At 41.2% G+C, this 19,708-nt stretch overlaps 1 protein-coding gene across 3 annotated transcripts in view; it reads right to left on the bottom strand.

The window, feature by feature from the left end:
* Positions 1-19,708, bottom strand: part of CDK14 (cyclin-dependent kinase 14) — a 530,627-nt gene that overhangs the window by 145,952 nt on the left and 364,967 nt on the right. For all 3 annotated transcript variants that reach the window (XM_012720955.1, XM_012720957.1, XM_012720956.1), the window contains one exon: positions 1,443-1,506. In XM_012720955.1, the coding sequence (XP_012576409.1) occupies positions 1,443-1,506 (64 nt within the window). The remainder of the gene's footprint in view (positions 1-1,442; positions 1,507-19,708) is intronic.

Genomic DNA, 19,708 nt, shown 5'->3' with positions numbered 1-19,708 from the left:
CCCCCCCCGCATCTCTGGCCTGTACCCCAGTTCTGCATGAATAAATAAATCTTTAAAAAAAAAAAAAGAAAGAAATGATTCCATGTTTTGTAGTGCAAAAGTGTGGCAGCATGAATGACTGTGTTATTTCTTTCTGCATCTAACTTTATTCACTTAAAATCTTCTTGTACTGTTTTTTTCCTCATAAATACTAATAGGGGGGAGTTAAACTCCTATAAGAGCCCATATTTGAAACATACATAAAGAGCTGTGCTTTCACAGCCCATTAAGACCAAGAGGGGCAGTTAGAAAATGCTTCTTGCTTGCTTAAAAAAAGTGAAAAAAAATATACTTTCAACTGTTTAAGTCTCCACAGTCTTATAGAACATAGTTATTTTAGAATTTCAGTGAAGTATAAAGAGTTTCCTTGGAGAGCCAAAGAAGACAAAAGAATTCTCAGCACACTATGCAGCTTCAGAAGAAAAATATTAAGAGTAAAAATAGTTTCCCAACTCAGTCACTGTTTAGGATTGATAATTTATTCCTGATGGTCCCCCAAAAGAGAGGAAGAAGAGAAAAAGAACACACTTGGCTTCCATAACAGAAATTATTTATAGCTATTTCCCACACAAAACAACAGACTGTTAGATCTTCCATAAAATCCCTTTCAGTAATTTTATGGTGGGTCTGCATTTTATAATACATTTTTTTGCATCTAAGAAAAGGAAAAAAAAACACTCAGCAACAAAATAATTTTACAATAATTTACCCCAGTGATTTTTATTAAATTTTCAATTTCAAACCTTTCTCCCTCCTATCAAAATTAAATACACCATGGTTGGCATTGGTGTTGTTAAGTTTAATTATTAAAACTAAACATCGCATGACTGCCACCTGCTGGTGAGAAAAAATGTGACTACCTTATTTTATTAAAAGTTGTGTTTTCTGATATTTTCCAACTTTGGGTTTAGATATTTCACATTAAAAAGGGTGAATTAACAACGTTCTTAGATAATTAAGAACATGTTATATGTCTAAAATCAAACTAATTGACCATATATTGCAATATTTTTTTAAAAAATCCAAATGTGATGTTTTTCTTGTTACAATTTATATTGTCACTATTATTATAAGAAGTCACACAGACGGATTTTTGCAGCACAATTAAAATGATGTTTTTATAGGCAGTGATGGAGTTAATAGTTACTGCAAGACTGGCTAGTCAAATTAAGCCAAGTACATATGAAAATCTCTTGAGGGATGTCATTAACTCTATCTTGAGAGACAAACTGTGAACCAATTCACTGTGAGTCAATTAGTGATTCAATTCACTAACAGGCAATAATACAATGGCAAAAGGAAACTGAATTTGTCAGTATAATATATTACCTTGAGGGAAAGCACTGATATTTCACCCTTTACACAGAGGAAGCATTTAGTCACTTATAATTCATGAAACATACCTGGCTTAAAATGTGGTAAAGAGTGAACTCCAGGCCACGTGTCTTCATTGGGTGTTCCAAGAACCTAGTGGAGAGCAGGAAATTGTGGAAACAGACTTAGTATTTCCGAAGCACTTAAAATTCTTTCGGGTAGAAAAGAGAACACAGCATATGATGAAACCCTGTGCTATTTTTCCATTATCATGTGCCAGGGATTTTATTTCAGTAAAAACAAAACAGGCTAAAGAGCCACCCAAGATGAATGTCAGTGTTCCAGCCAATGCAACTGACTGTGGTAAGACAAGTTAATTCTGCTGCATTTTATCAACACTAAACTTAATACGTTGGCTTAGTACTCAGTCTTAATACTCAGACAACTAGCTGTCATCTTCATGGAACTGAAGAAAGTTTGGATTTATTCATGAGCTTTGGCCCTTCACTCCAGCATCAGATCTTTTGACTCTCATTTCCTCCCTCTGTCTGAGCATCAGAATGCTTCAAAGGACAGACAGCTCCAGAGACTCATATTCTCTGTTAGCCACAGTACTCGTTATGACTAACGTCTTTACTTTTATGATTGATAGTTTCCTCTTCCACAAATAAAGTTCTTCCTATATGCCATTTATATATATATTGCACCATCTTTCCCCATCTACTTTTTTCTCACTACAATATTTGACCTGGTTAAAGAAAGTGAAGAGAATTCTAGCCCACCTATAACTGTACACGCCACTGGAATATTCAGTTCGATCATCTACTCTCCACTATTGAAATAAATTGCCTAGTAAAACTGAAGGGTTAAATGCCCAGACTAAAAGCAGATTGTTTTAGTTTAAATTCTTGCTCCCAACCTGCTACCCCTAATGCCTTGGGTGAGAAGTCACCTCACTGAGTTTCAATTTTCTCATTTGTAAATTGGGGTGACAACAACACTTATCTCATTTGCAGCAAAAACACCACCTAGCACCCAGTAAGCATGACATAAGCATTAGCTATTCTGCAACGCACACACAGAAAATAGGGTAAGGGCAGGGAGGCACTGCCCTTTAGAAGAGAAATCAAACTAGGACTACCATGGATAGTTAAACAGGTAAAAAGGGCAAAGGCAGGCCCTTCCTGGTGGCAGAGCAGGTTAGGATGCAGCACTGAAAGCTAGCTGCAGTGGCTTCAGTGCGAGTTTGATCTCCAGCCCTGGAGGTGACCCACATGGCGTGGCAGACCTCTCCTGACCTACTCGCTGCTCCCCTCAATCTGTCAATCTGCTTATTCTGCTCCCCACTCTGTCCCTGGTGAGTCCTCTCACTGCCCCTGCACCTCTGGTCTGTATCCTAGCTCTGTATAAATAAATAAATATTTTTTTTAATTATTTATTCATACAGAATTGGGGTACGGGCCAGAGATGCGGAGGGTGAGAGGATTCACCAGAGACAGAGCGGGGAGCAGAACAGGCAGATCGACGAAGTACACTGCTGAGGGGAGCAGCGGGCAGGTCAGGAGAGGTCTGCCGTGCCGTGTGGGTCACCTCCGGGGCAGGCGGTGATCGAACTCATGCGGAAGTGGCTTAAGCCTCTTAGTGCGGTGCTTTAACCCACTGCGCCACCAGGGAGGGCCTAAATAAATAAATCTTTGGAAAAAAAAATGCAAATGCTGGAAGCTAACGAAGGAGGCAGAATGACAACATGCGAGGAAATGCAGCACTTTACCATGTCTCCAAAGATGAGCAGGTACAACTAGGCAACAAAGACATACAGAGCTCTGATTACTGATCCGTTTACTTACACAGATGTCACAGGACTGTGTACACCCAGTGAGTGCTTCATTCACCCTCCACACCCTAGTGGCTCAAGGTTGCATACACCTACTATGCACCTTGTTGAACACAACTGGACACTGAATCTGGGCTCAAGGGATCAATGATACAACTATTCTTTCAAATTAGAACTGGTTATTTTGTAACCACTAGTTAACACTGTCATTAATAGGTAGATTTACACAAACAAGGTCACACTATTGACAAGCTGAGAAAGGGAGGGGGAAGGAGACAGGTGAGGGGGCTGAAGAGTTACATGACAGGAAAACAGACAGTCATGTCTCCGACATGACAAGCTGTGATAACAGTGTCTCTGCAAAGGCAGTTTCCTTTTTCTTCTCACTAGTTGTAAACATTTTTTTTTCCCAAGAGAGACAAACAACCAGGTTTGGGGCAGCAAACACAGCTCACCTGAGTGGGGCAAGTTCCACATTAGCTCACATTGAATTCTGCATGAAGGACAAGGGATCTAATAGTATGAAACTTTAGCAACCACAGGAAGAATTTTCAGCTCACAAACACAAATTGATCACAACCAAATCATTGCATGTGAAATACACCCTCTGAAAGTTTAATGAAAAGTTCAGAATTGGAGCTTCCTTCTAATAAAAATCTGATTGCTACCCTAACTGTACCTGTTCCTACAATGTTCGCATCAGCAAACATTCTCATAGGTATTCTCCTCATCCAGATACAGTGTCCTCTTTCAGAGTGACTGCTGAAAGTACGGGCTTCTCATAAAAATTATTTGCAAAGAGAAAACACATAAGACTTGAAGTTTTTAACAGTAGTGACTGATGAGAAGCCAGACCACAAATTCTTCTCCTGCCTCCCACTCTTGGGCCATCTGCATAGGAAATACAAAGTGGGTAGGTAGAAAGTGGGCAAAGGAAAAGAAGATTTAAAAAATCTATTTTGGTTTCCACTAAGTGTTTTTGGAAAAACATTTCAGGTTAAATGTCAAGATGACAGACTACTTGGCACTAGGAAAATGGGTGAGCACCGTCTCTGAAGTCAGATTTCCATTTATATTAATTGACAAAGAATTCCATTACAAAGATACTTTTAAAACATTAGCAGGAAAAAGAGGCTTTCTGAAAAGTCAAAGGTAGCTTTTTGCAAATAAAACAGTGTGGAAGAAAACACCATCTGATGTGACATTAATATTTATAATCTTCACATCTGTCAGTAAGTAGGCTTTGAGACCCTCCCTGGTGGCACAATGGATTAGAGCGCAGCACTGTAAGCTAGACTCAGCCATTTTTGGTGCAGAGTTCAATCCCCAGCACCTCGCCCACCTCAGAGGTGACCCACATGGTGCAGCAGACCTCTCCTGTCTCATCCACTGCTTCCCTCAGCAGTATACTTCGTTGATCTGCCTGTTCTGCTCCCCACTCTGTCTCTGGTAAATCCTCTCATCACCCTTGCCCCTCTGGTCTGTACCCCAGTTCTGTATGCATAAATAAATAAATAAATAAATAAATCTTAAAAAAATAATAAGTTGGCTTTGAACATCTGAGGCCACCTTTGGGCTTAAAACAACATGGCCTGATATGCTAAGGTGTCTTCTACAGATTTGTTTAAACAGCTTCGCCTTAATCCTATGCCCAAGGCTTGTACTTTCCCCTGTTCCCTTCTTGGTCCATCTCTTCACTGTGCTAACATTTATCATTGTGTTCACACTTGAGAAGAATGGAAAGATGAGACCAGGGTTCAGCAGGAGGTGCAGCCACCCTGGAGAGGGACTGGAAGGGGGGCAGTGAAGAGTTGCCCTCAACCTAACAAGAGCTCTCATAGGGATGACAGAGAGGGTGGGGGAGAGCCCAAAGGATGGTGTGTTGGATTCTACCTGGAGAAGGGAGAGGATAATTGGATGGGAGAAGGAACACTGCTTTATGGTTGGGTTGGTGAGGGAAGTGATTTGGAATGACAGAATGTTCTGATTATGAGGAAAGGTTCTGTCAAAATACTTGCCTTTTACATAGCTCAGGCCCCCGTCCATTCATAAAAGTTTGGGAACGTTCTGGGCCTAAACTTGGCTAAGTTCATGCTTATTTTTAGCTTCAGCTCACAGGTCACATTTTTGTGAAAGAGTTTCTGGATTCTCAGGCCCAAATTCCAACTGTGATCTTTGGGCTCTCCAAGGCCTATGTGCAGAGTTCTCTGAAGGACTATGCATTGCCTCAGATTACATGCCTGTTTCCACACTGGACCATGGACCTTGGATGGAGATCATGGTGTTCACCTGTGGATCCCATGCTTATCATGTGCCTGGCACTAATAAATGCTGAATGACTGCCATAGAGGTGTATGACTGGACTGTAGATTGCACAGTGGAATGGGACACTTGAGGCAGAGACTGCACTTTCCCTGTTCCAGGTTTCTCACAGTACAGAACACATCACCCATGGAGGGTTGCGGATTTCATATAGGGTACTGATGTGGACAGCTTTCAAATGATGAAATAATGGTAAAGACACATACTGTTTTAGGAAACATTTGTTCAAATAAATCTCTGTGTGTATGTGCATTTTGAGTCATATGTACAATGTTTGTCTCACTGTTTAAGAGCCATTATATAAACAAGATGTTGTCAGCTGAAACCAAGAAAGCAGACAATAGAGCAAGTTTGGAGGTACTGAGTTTAGTTTTGGTCCTATTCATATTCCATGCTGGAAATGCTGTAGGTCAGGGTGGAAGATGTGTAAAGGGTAGGCATGGGCCTTTGGAGGGGAATTCAGGATAGAGAAAAATATTTGGCTTCCTAGCATTTATATGGTAGTAAAAAGCAAATGTCAAAATATAAAATACAGAATAGTATTATTTCCCTGTCCATATTCATACAAAAACAGTTTCCAGAGGGCATCTCAATGATTTCCTAGACTACTTAGCATTTATAAAGACAAGCAAGAGATCATCCCACCTTATCAGTGGAGATTTGCTGTCCAACCCCAATAAACTGTGATTTAATGACCTCAAACCTACTCTTTGTGTTTACCTCTGCACAGATGGGTTTGGTGTAAATGCCACCTAATATCTCACCTTCAATGATGGGCAGAGGGAGATGCTGAGAGAAAAAAAAAAGGCCTCTGCTGAAACATCTACTTTAGAAACAACAGGAAAAAAGGAAATTCCAAACTTCTAGAGCTCAGAATTAAACTCATACTTTTCAGAAATGTCTACTTATCCTTACAAATTATTAATGGATCCACTAACTCTTAAATTTCCAATTTTGCTTTTAGATACACCCTGGGGCTGTTAAACAGCAGTTCATAGACCTTCCCCGAAGAAAACTGATGGTCTAAGCAGAGCAAGGACTAGTGATATTTTCTTGAGTCAAGAACACACAGAAATCTCTAAGACAGATTCCACTGGTACAGAGGAATCCTAACTGAGCTGACACAGATAAAAGTGGTTCATGGCCTTCCCTGGTGGCACAGTGGGTGAAAGCACAGCACTAAGAAGCTAAAGTCACTTCAGCATGAGTTTAATGCCCGCCCCGGAGGTGATCCACATGGCACAGCAGACCTATCCTGACCCGCCTGCTGCTCCCTCAGCAGTGTATTTTGTCACTATTCTACTCCTCACTCTGTGTCTGGTGAATCCTCTCACCACCCCTAGGCCTCTGGCCTGTACCCCAGTTCTGTATACATACATAAATAAGTCTTTAAAAAAAAGTGGTTCGCAGCAAAAATATGCTAATGAAGTGCCATGGAATATTCTGGTTTCCCACTTCAGGATTTTCAGTTTTATGAGCTGGGCACTCTTGAGGGTTGTTGATGACTTAAAACTCAGTTATGAACTTTAAGGGAATGGACAACTCACTGACTTCTAAAATAAAATACATGTATATACAACAACAGCTCTGAAATAATGATTATTTTCTGTGAAATAATGCTTATTTTGTGGCTGTGCTATTTAGGTTCTGGCAGATTTATTTTTTTCCTGGCTCCTTAGTGAGAAGTCCTAAGTGAAACTTGTGAAGCGGTTTGGCAGATTCGGCTTCGATATTACATGTGGCACTCTAGAACAGATGGCATGCAGCTAACAAACAGATGAGACAGAGAGAAAGCAGCATTCCCCTAACTCATATCCTGCTTGTGTGCTCACCATCTAGAAAAACAATCACCAAGTGAATATGTGGAAGAGACATATTCCAGAGCTACTTGAAGCTTGAGTGCACAAAAATAGCACAATGAATATGTGGTGATGAGAAGAAGTGGCTCTGGGGGCCAGTGGAGCCCGGAAAGGTGGAGGGAAGGAAATTTTAAGGGTAGGCACAATAGTTAAAAAAAAAATAAAAAAAGCGCGGGGTGGGGGGTGCAGGTGTTGAAACCAAGGGTTATAGTGAATGTGAAGAGAAAAGATACAAGTCATAGGAAATCAAGGATGGCTGAGGACAGAAGAAAATGATCCAAGGGAACAAATGTCAGCATGGAAATCCTCAGAGATACCAATGGTGTGTTTGGACTAAACCTTCATTGTCTCTCTCTAGACAGAGAACTTCTTGACTAGGCATGAAGCCTTTACAAGAGATGAGTGATAGTGGTGATCTCTGGGAAGGGGGAAGGGTAGAGAATTCACCAGAGACAGTGGAGACCAGAATAGACAGACTGATGAAGTACACTGCTGAGGGGAACAGCAGGCAGGTCAGGAGAGGTCTGCTACACCATGTGGGTCAGCTCCCTGGCCAGGGATCGAACTCATGCTGAAGTGGCTGTAGCTAGTTTTATAGTGCTGTGCTTTAACCTGCTGCGCCACCAGGGAGGGCCCTTCACTTCTAATTTTGTACCACATACATGTTACGTATTCATATGTCGACTTGGTTTTTCATTCAGATAATAAGAGAAATGTATTGGGTGTTGACAATATGCCAATCCTTTCCTAGGTGTGGATGGTACACAGATAGGAGTCTTTGTGGCGGGAGACCAGCATGCAGAACACAAGTCCATTCAGGATGGCTGTTCCAGCAGGAGAGTGACAAGTGTCTTGGGAGCTGAGGAAGAGACTGTTTTCTGAGGCTTTATCAGAGCTGAGGGTTGGACTGTACCACATTTTGCATCTAGCTAAAATGAGGATCAAATTCTACCTCCACAGACACAATAATCATCTGCAATACAATTCTGATGTAACACTGCAACAGAGAGCTTGGGTGTGAAGATGAGGACATACAATGATAGCTACCTCTGGTTTTATTTGGCCATAATTATAACATAAGGAGAGTTATAATTTAAGAAGTGAGTTGATAAGGAAAAGGGAATGCCTAGATAAAAAAAAAAAAGTGTGCAGAAAAGATACATATGAAAGCTTTCCTTTCCCATTTTCTTCTCTTTTTAAGTAAGTATTAATTTCATGAGCAGATGACATTGCTAAACTGCCATTTAAATGTGATGCTCCTGTTGTGGCTGAATTTGACAAATATCCCTCCCCCCCCACCCTTGGGTCTCCATGTCCTTCTCACCCCTGCCCCTTAGTCTCAGAGCCCACAGCATGTTTACTGATGTCTACTAGTTTTTAAAGGTGTTTCATGGTGCCAAGTTATCTGCTCTGTGAATGGTACTGTTCTGACTTTAATTTTTACAGATTTCCTCCATTTGTTGAAGATGGCTATTCTTAGCGCGATGTAATATCCCACAGTAATATGAACACAGTTTCTTGATATGTTTGTCCAATGAATGGAATTTCAGCTACTACCACACTCTCATTATTGTAAACAATGTGACTGTGAACACTGGAAATACATGTGGTTTTTGGTTGCTGGTTTTACTTTCTGCAGCTATATGCCCAAAAGTGGGGTGGTTGGTCCTTGACCATTTTCTATGCCAAGTAAATATCGCTGCTCACCATTTTGCGTGGAATTAACACAATCAATGGCTGATATCAAAATATTTTCTAGTTGCAAGATAAACAAAATACCTGTGTGTATGTGGTGTGTGTGGAAACATATATTATGTGTCCACACAAACACACACACATACACACACAGTTTCTCTCTTCCACCACTCCCCAGATCAGACCAGACCAGACCAGACCTAAAGTGCCACTAAATATGGGGTTAGTTTGGTTCTGACCATTTTTGGCAATGGCAATGATACAGGTTTTAGAAAAGCTACTTTATAGAGGAAAAGATGAAAGCAAACCAAAACAAACCATTGAAATCTTACATCAGAACTGAGGCTACCAGAGGGAGAAGGTGGGGAGGTGGTGGGGTGCAAAGTGGAGGGGTGTGGTTATGATAGAAGGGAAATTTGCCTTTTTGTGTACTCTTGAAAGATATTAAAATTTAAAAATATATTTCAAACTCTCAAAGTGCAAATGTATTACACACTAAAAAGAGCAGGGTGTGTGTGTGTGTGTGTGTGTGTGTGTGTGTGCTGGGGGGAAGACAAGCTGCTCTAAAAAGCTGTGATTCTGAGTTGTTTGTGACCCAGCACAGACTCATTCAGAGAGGTTCCTCAGAGTGGCGCGCTCTACCTGGAAACAACCAGCAGGGGGAGCCACGAGACTGAAAAAGTAAAAAGTTAACCATCTTTCAGAAAGCTGTTTAACTATTTAGTCAGCTGCTCAATAGGTGGTGCTGGATTAAATAAGATTTTCCCAAAATAACTTGAAAAGTTTTCAAAAGTTTACATAAAAAAAAACCCCTGAGGTATGTAAAGGACAGCTCAGCAAGTTTTATTACTTAAAATGAGTTCAATTCACCTGCTAGAAGACAAAGGAGCTTAGCATAGGGGACATGCATGTGGGAATTGTCTGGAAAACTTTGAAAACTAAAGTTAAAAAATACACTAATGAGTGGCACGTACAGTCCAAATTATGATGTAACTGGCTCGAGGTGCAGTGCAGGTGTGTGAACTTTGTGAATCCTGCTGGAGATTGCACAGTCAGCAAGGGTTGGGGCCACTGACAGGCTCAAATTCACCTGTAATCTCTCAGGGTGGCATGATCTAGTGAGATGGCTCATACACTTTTCTTTTAAGTCTTTTACCTGAATCCAGAGGACCACAAATTGCTATAAATAAATGAATGAACAAAACAAGTAGTCTTGGATTACAGAAATTAGAGGATAATGAAAAAAATATTTTTCAAACTACTCCGGAGGTTTTTAACTGGAAAATTCAGCAACGAAAGCAGATGACTTAAGCTGCGTTTTCCTTCAACTAAAATTTCCTTCTTCCCCCTCTCACTTTGCTCCCACTACTCCCTGTCCCCTAAGCCCTGCATCCCTTATTGATTTCACTCTCTATAGCTTTCTCTTCTTTTCACTAAGTGACGCTAAGTGACAGGCCTCAGACTGTCAGCCCCTTGTTGTGCGCTGTGGGAGCCACAGCGGTGGAAATGCACAGACACGTCCAGCATTGCCAGGACGGAGGCTGCAGAGGCTGGAGGGGGCAACGTTGCCAAGCAAGTGCAGCAGAACAGGTTGACTTCTGAAGCCGTGACACAAAGTGGGGAAAAATGGACCCAAGAAAGTGGACCTAGATGGAGGCAGGAGAGCTACATGCTGCAGCCTCACAACTCAAAATGTGGGCCATGAGCACACAGCCTCAGCATCAGTTTTTCTGCAGAAAGAAGTTCAGGTCCAACTTCCAGACCTGAGAACCTGCACCTGTAATTCAAAAGGAATCCCAGGTGACTCAAATGAATACTAGCATTTGAAATGCCAGAATTCTAACTCGATTTTTCATCCCCCAAAGCAAAAATAGTAGACAGGAAGTTATGACTGCAGGTGCATCTTCATCCAGATGCCTTGTAAGATTACTTTTCTACAGCATGTGGGGAGTTATCGCAAGATGGTGAGAGTAAGGATGCCAGAGTAACCTTACACAATACAGTAACAGATAAAAACCGGAGAATGACTGCAGGATCATCGATTTTGCAAGGAAAAGCTAAACGGCACACAGGGTAGGACATGGCAACAGAATCTTCCTTGGAACACTGGGGGGCAGCGTGACTCCAGGGGGAGGAGCAGCCACTCTAAAAAGCTGTGTTTTTGTGGGCTGTGGGGGGCTCACACCACACTAGGGACTTTAGAACTCAGGGACTGCATTAGACACGGGGCGCACATAGCCAGCTGTGGAAAACGGAGGGGTCTATTTTCAGAGGACAGGATTAGAGGAGTAAAGATTCACAATCTAAAGCTAGGAGGGTTGGGGGCACACAGACCTCTAAGACAGATGCCAGAATGCGACAAACTAGAAATCAACCAAGAAATCAGGGTGTGAAATACACACAGCTCAGCCACTGGGGATGTTTAAGGTCATGAGGCGAACCATTTTGGGGCTGCCTAGGAAGTGCTTATTCAAAGTGTCAGCATGAGCCAGCAGCCCCAGGACGGAGGAGCTAGAGCTCTGCTGGTGGGCAAGACGGGTTAGAGGAACTCGGCATGAGTTAGAACAGGTCCACCTGCGGCACCTCATCTGGGAGGTTCCTCTCTATACCTAGCTTCTTGGTGTTGGGAAACATCTGCCCCACCCTGCCTGGGGACCCTAGTGCTGGCTTCCACTAATCAGAGTCTAAAGCAAGAATTGTATCTCAGGGGAAGGCTTAGTGTGCCCGGCATAGACGCAGTCATGACTCTGTCCAAGCCTCAGCCACACTCCTCCCAACCCTCACCTCCCAGGGCCAGAAAGGATGGAGAGGGGGCTGCAAAAGAGGCGACCCTTTCAACCCTTGGCAGACAACATCTAGAGAAACACACGCCCCTCATTCAGTCTGAATGCACAGGTCCCAAAGCTCTCTGGGAGAATGGCTCTCAGCCAAAGGACTCACCAGGAAGTGCTGGCGAGCACTGGAGCAGGAGGAACCCTTCACACACACACACACACACACACACACACACACACACACACACACACACACACACACACACACACACACACACACACTGCTGGCGGAAATGTAAACTGGGGCAGCCACATTGGAAAGTGATATGAACCATCAAAAGATCTACCATGGATCCACTCTGAGGATCTATTCCAGACTGCGGCATCATCAACAGGCAGCAGCACGTCTATTGCAGCATTGTTTACAACAGCTAAGATTTGGAAGCAACCTGGGAGCCTCTGGTAGGGGGGTAGGGAGAAGGCAGTAAGTAGACACAAGAGTGCGTTATTCAGTTAATGGGGAAATTTTGTCACGTCAGCAAAATGGAAGGAACTCCAGGGGATTATGTGATGTGAAATTCAGTTAGAAAGCTCCTGGATGACTTTACTTGAATGTGTGTAAGAAAATTCAGGGGTTAGTGAAATAAGCCAGAAAGAAAAAGAAAAATACCAAATGATTTCACACATAGCAGGAACATAAAGAACCAGGGGAGAAAAAAAATAAGCAATTGTAATTTAAAAAAAAAAAAAAAAAAACTATATACCAGAGACATTTTACAAGGGTGGAGTGGAGAACAGGTCTATGGTGATGGTGATGGCACATGGGTGAACTGGTGATGGGAAGCCCACAGGATTTATAACTGAGATGGAAAAAGGCACAAAATGATGTAAAAATAAACTAATAAATTTAAGAAAAAGAAAATTAAGTGGATAAACAGATAAAACAAAATAAAAACAAACAAGTCAATAGTGAAAACCAGAGGTGAAGAGGGTAAAGGGTTGGAGTAAGCATAGAGAATGGAAGAAAAACAAAGAAACAAAATGCCAAATAGTGTTCAGAAAGGGGAGGCAGTGTTTGTGCGCACCCCCAAAGAGCTGCTGGGCTGATGCGTGAACAGGCTCGGCTTCTACAAATCCGAGCTCATCCAGCAGCATCTGCTCTTCTGTCCTTTAACATTTTTACATCTTAAGTACCTAATCATATAGCAAGAGACTTTGATTCATTTCTGGAAGCTGGCAGGACATAAATCACAAAAATAAGGATCAAGCACCTAGTTCATCACTGACGCTATTGACTTCAGCTGCAGATCTGAGGCCAGTTAAAATTCTATAAGGCACAAATGTGTCATTTGTGACATGTATATGTGCCTAATGGATTGCCACCTTCTTTTACCCGAATAAAGTAACTTCCTATTTGCTTTGCACTGACTGTGTACAAGGCACTGTGCTGATCGGGGGAGAGACAAAAATGCATGGACATAACTTTGACTTCAGAAATGTAGTTAGTGTTTTAAGATTCATATTCTTAATCAGGCGTTTTGGCATCCTCGAGTATGTATTAGAAAATTATATTACTAACATGCTAGCAGTTATTAAGATACAACCATTTGCTCTGCATATTGTAAAACAAAACCCCACAAAATTGGTGAACTAGAACAACAGTAAATTCCCTCACAGCTGGGAGTCAGGAATACAATATCACTGAGCTGAAATCAAGATGTCTACAGTGTCATATATCCTCTGGAGATTTTAGGGGGGAATCCATTTCTGGGTTCCCCCAGTTTCTGGTTGTTCCCAGCTGCTAGTCATTGGTTTGTGGCCTTTTCCTGATTTGTGCCCTTATCTTCAATTGCTTTCCCCACTTCTCATCAAGTCTTTTTCCTCTTCTAGGGATGCTGATGACTATATTTAGGACCCACTGGAATAACCTAGAATATTAACTTACAAACCCAATTTTCCAATGAAGGTAAAGTTACAGGTCCAGGGACTAGAGTGTAACATTGTAGGTTGTCATGATTCAACCCAAAGAAGAAACTTCCTATAGAGTAAAATTACTATTGACAAAACAGAATTTATAAATGATACCTAAAATGAACATTTTATATACACAAAACATAAAGGAAACCAAAAAATGGTGGCAACATGCCTACGTCAGCAATAATAATTCCACATAAACTATTTGCAATTTCACATTTATTATTTCATATGGGCTGTGATTCACCTAATAAAATTGGGCAATATTGGCTACTTTTCAGATAAGAAAAATACACCACAAAGAGGGGGAGTTTGTGTAGGCCCCTAGCAAAGAGGAGCAGAAGCAGGACCAGGCTTCATTTACGCCTGGTGGCCTTCCCACCTGGTCACTCATACCAAAGCCCAACACTGTTCAGTGGCCTGTAAATTCATCCCAGCTGACTCCTGGGGCAATTTTTGCCTGCCAGACCAGCAGAGAAGGACAGACGGAAGCTGAGTAGCCAGCCAGACACCTCGCTATCTCAGTGACTCCTTTTCTTCTGTCAGATGCTGCCTTGCTGACCTCTGGACATACTTAACTTGGTTTTAAAGTCAAGGAATGATAACCACATTGTTATTAGGAAAACAAATTTTGACATTTCTTTTTACCTAGCCAAGTGAAATAGAATGTTTATCCTGTAAAGAGGAAAGAATCCATTTTAATCTTTCTTTGGACCCAGTGCAGTGATTTAATTACATAATCAACACCCATGAGCTCATCACCCCCATCAGTCTGTTTTCAGCCACATCTAAGTCCCCTGCAAGCTCCCAGTCTTCCCCAGCTGAGGCATCATCCTGAATCATGCTCACTATATATAAAGATAATGATAATGGGGTGGTCCCTGTCAATATTATAAAGTATTTTTATTTTAATTATTTTACATTTTACCTACAGAATAAATACAATGCTGCACCTATATTTCAGGATATTCTCCCCCACTACCCCTCCCCACTTCACATTATATTACTAAGATTCACCCAAAGTCTTGTGTGGCTGAATGCAATGTTTCACTCATCTGCACTTTTACTGATGGGCATCTGTGTAGTTTATAGGTTTCTGCCATCACACAGCAAGCAAAAACAGTATTACAGAAAAACAGCAAGTTGAAAGTTCAGCAGCGACTTCATCAGCGCTTTAAACTACAAAATTCCATAGTGCCAAAATGAAATATCAGCACCTAAAATGGAGCTGTGTTCCGACAGTTTAAGGGCTTTGTAGGACTCACATACTTCCCTAAAGTAACAGTTCCCTACATGGTGGTTAAGTCTTCTGGCTGAGTGTACAAAAGGTCATTGAATTAATAAGCAAAAAGCACAGTAAAGCCAAACCACCCTGTATGGCAGCACTTCTGATAAAAAAAGAAGGCACCTCTGTGGAGACCACAACACTCTTCCTAAGGCTCCTAGAGGAGGAAGGTCAGGCTGGCCCTGAAAAGGGAACCTGAGGCCATTAATGGAAGGGGAGCAGTGACGGGAGAAGAGATAAGAGCTGCACAGGAAGGGATGAGGGGTGGTCAAAAAGCAAAGACTCCCCTGCATTTCTAGCATTGGTGAGTGGGGGTGCCCATAGAGTATCTCTGCCAGGTGACAGGCTTGGGTTTTCTTTCTTCTTTCATGCGGGTACCTACTTACATTTAGGATGAAGAATTAGAGAGGGTAAATGGGGAGGGGGGGGTGGCACTGGAAGAGGTGGAGAGTATGGAAAGGAGAAGCCTGGTCTCCTGTGCTGTTGTGGGGGTGCTGTTGTGGGGGTGTTGAAGGAGGCAGCTGATCTGTGCCACAAGTAGGGACTGTGCCTATATTGGTATATGTAGGTCAGGGCTGGCCTGCTGCAAAGAAAGCCATATATTTACCTGTTCTAAAAAAGGAGGCTGCTATTTGTAGAGCTTTGAATGGGTTATACAGTAATGTATGAGTTACAACTAAATCTCTGGTAAGTTTACAGGCAAAAAAGGTGTTAAAAAATCAAGGTCAAGATAGTTCTATGGAAAGTACCACAGTTGTGATATTCCTTATGTCACTGTGTATGTACTTCTTAGAAATATACAATTACAGTGTCAAAACATGCATATATTAGTACATAGTTCTTGTATTCATAAGAAGTTATTGTGAACCTATTATTAACAAGGATTTTGCAAGAAGCTAGTATATAACTATGAGAGTCTCCGCCTAAAGGGTGGTTCTCTCAATAAGCTCTAGGTCCTCTGGGCTGGGCAGATCTGCTCTTGGCAAGAACAGACTCTAACTCAAATGCAGTGTCCTCTTGGCAACTGATAGCCAACACCGAGAACTTTCCACTATAGCCGGGTTACATATGCCTAAGGTTCAGTGGGTCAATAAATGGTATTTAGATTTCAAAGCTAAAATGAGACAATTACTTACGAATTCAAATGAGGCATTCTCATAGGAAATATGTTTGCCACTCAAGTCTTGAGAATCTCCGGTACATCAAGGGAGTTGCATTTCTGCATTCTCTCAGTAGCATGAGCTAAGGTTTGGGTCCGAGGACAGAGGTGATGCAAGTGGTAACACAAATGAACAAACAAAATCCTCTAAGACACAACCCCATTTAAAAAATTATTCCAAAACATTCATATGAGGCCAGGTGTGTTTGTGATGAAGTACAGGAATGTCAATGGTTATAGGCCCCATGGGGCAAGTACACAAGAAGGAAGCACTGAGTATTCTGGAGAAGATACTAAACTAAAAGAGGCATCTAGAGAGTGTTGGCCAAAGGCTGAGGGCAAAGAGGGCCATGCAACATCACCATGTGCTCACTGTGCAGGACATGCTAGTATATCTCACATAATCCTTACAGTTATGCCTCCAAATGGGTCATATTCCTCCAGGTGTACAGATGAGGAAACTGAGGCTTGGAGTTGTTAAAGGGCTTGACTAAGATGTTACCAAACATGCAGCAAGTGCATCTGACTCCAAAGTTCACCTCTCGCTGTATATGACACTGCTGTTATGAGTCTGTATCTTCCCCCTGGAGTGAAACTGCCCAACAGTACCTGGTCATATTTCCAGCTAGAAGTGTCCATGGGAAAATGCTGGAAGGAAGTACTCCTGATGGCAGGTGAACTCATTTCTTGCTTATATCTATTAACTTCTGTGTATTATATTTATCCAAGCTAGCTCTGAAGAGAGTTAATAGTCATTAACATACTATAAGACAATCCATCAAACTATCAGCTGTACTATCCAATGATTAAGAGACTGTCTATTAGACCTTGGCTTGAATTCTAGCTTGCCATTTACCTATCACATGTTCCTGGTAATAATCACTATGATAAAGAGTATGATAATTAATCTATCCCATCAAAATGCATTTAAATCCCAACTTAAATATTTTGAACCTTGTACCATTAACTTCTCTTATTCTACTTAACTTTCCTGTGCCTCGTTTTCCTCTTTCATAAAAGAGGATAACAAAGAGTAGATGCATGTGTTCCTTTAAAAAGATTGAATAAGGTAGTACATGGAGTAGTTAGAATATCATGTGGGGCCCTCCGTGGTAGTGCAACGGGATAGGACGCAGCACTGCTGGCTGCCCGAGCTGCTTCAGTGCAAGTTTGATCCCCGCCCCGGAGATGACCCACATGGCATGGCAGAACTCTCCTGACCCGCCACTGCTCCCCTCAGCAGTGTATTGCTGCTCCCCTCAAAAGTGTACTTCATTGACCTTGTTCTGCTCCCTACTCTGTCTCTGATGAGGCCTCTCACTGCCCCTGCACCTCTGGCTTATACCCCAGTTCTGTATGCATAAATAAATAAATCTTAAAAAAAAAATCATGTGATATAGTGATACATAGTCAACTCAATGTATAGCCATCATCAACACCATCATCACCATCATCGTCATAAGACACATGTTCCTTGTATGGGACATGTGGTGTAATAATACCTATATCATGACAGTGTGACATTAATGAGATGATGCATAAAAATGTTTAGCATAGTAATGTGTTAGCTAATAGTAATAGATGTAAAAGTAATAATAAAAATCAATAGATGTCTGTATTTTGTTACTGTTGGGACTTTCTACTCAAATACTCTGTTCTGGTGATTCTGCAGAAACTCTGAAATGTCTACTTTTTAAGTCAAAGAAATCATATCGATACTTGAATTTTTTCCCTTAACATTCTGTAGAACAAGTCAATCCTGTAGAATAATACAATCAGGAATAGGAGAGCACTTATTTCACCTTGCCAAAAGCAGAAGTAAGATTTTGAAAAATCTTCCAAAATAAATATCTTGCTGAAATCATGAAACTCAACCTTAACACGAAAAAAGCCACCAGCACTACCACTAAGTCCAACAAAAATCAAATCTAAATTTCAACTCACTATAACACAGAAAACAGATTTATGGAGTACCAAGAACAGCAGGGCATTTGTTATAAAAATGGTAAATCATACATACTGACAAGTGAACAAGCCTTGATAAGAACATTCTATCCTACCATACCCATACAAGTAGGTGATGTGGATGTGGAAAATACAACTTCATGAAGTGCACCATGTGCTCAACAGGATCAGGAAATCCACAAAAACCATGTATCACATAGCCCAAACAAAAATTCAGGCATACTTTTGAAGGATTTAGTTGTTTCATTACATGAAAATATGTTTATGTCGAGTGTTTAAAATACTGGCATCCCAAAGAGTTTTTCCATAGTGCTACACAGCTTCGGTCTTAAAAGAAATTGTGGCAAGAGGCTCCAGCAGCCAAGATAAGTTAGAGGAATGCAACTTCTCACTGTGCACAAAATAATTCTTCTTATGAGGCAATCAGTCCAGAAAAGCTGAGTGGTTTTTAAGAAAAATACAATGGAAACCAACTGAAAGAGATTCTTTATGGCCATTTTTTCTTCTTGAACACAAATACAAAATAAATTGCCAGTAAAAATGAAATACACAGACTGTGTGTCTTCTAACTAACCCTTATCTGCATTTATATAAATTTCAGTGCAATCTCTGCAGATCTCTTGTGACTTAAATAATGGTGACTGGTACTGGGGACTTGGAGTAAGAGACATATTTTTACTCTTTTGCTCTGTTAGAGTTTGTTAATTGTACATATGGGGGAAAGTCTTACAATAAACATTTAAATAAATGAATAAATGAAATGTCTTGGAACATTTTATAATGTCTGTAGGGATATTTGTACCTCTGGCACTTAATGGATAGCGAACAATTCTACCATTAAACAGCCTAACAATGCACAGGACAAATCCTTACAACAACGAAATATCCAGCTCAAAGGTCAGTGTAGAAAATCCTGAAGGATTCTTAGAAGGAGGGATCTTTACATGGAGAACACAGCACAGAGTCTGAATCATACAAACAACTGAAACTGTTTCCTGATTCCTTACTACTTCAGACAGAGGACCTTCAATCCAAAGAGAAAATAGGGAATGGAGTTGATACCACAGACCGATCCCTGCTGCCCCAGATAGTTAAGGAGGAACAACTTTTATCCACGCTTCTTATTGCAAGAAGAAGCCTCACGGAAACAGAGATAACTAACAGGCTCTCTCTACATAGCCTGTGTGGGTGGGAGACTGTATTTAGGGGTGCACTGCTTCCCTAACAAGAATCTTGGTTAAATGCCCCTCACACTTTTCAATCTCATACATAGCACCTGTGTTCAAACTGTCATATAGTAACCCAGTAGTATTATACAATGTTCCACTGGTGATACACAGATTTTAATTAATTTATAGAACCAAAGTAGGAATGTTTCCTACAAAGCGTATTTTCTTTTCTTTTCTTTTTTTAATAAAGATTTATTTACTTTATTCATACAGAACTGGGGTACAGGCCAGAGATGCAGAGGGTGGGAGGCTTCACCAG

This window comes from Condylura cristata, unplaced genomic scaffold (genome assembly GCF_000260355.1).
Source record: "Condylura cristata isolate star-nosed mole 26May11 unplaced genomic scaffold, ConCri1.0 scaffold00005, whole genome shotgun sequence".
NCBI lineage: Eukaryota > Metazoa > Chordata > Mammalia > Eulipotyphla > Talpidae > Condylura > Condylura cristata.
The sequence above is the reverse complement of the archived record's forward strand: the minus strand, read 5'-3'. Positions and strand labels throughout refer to the sequence as shown.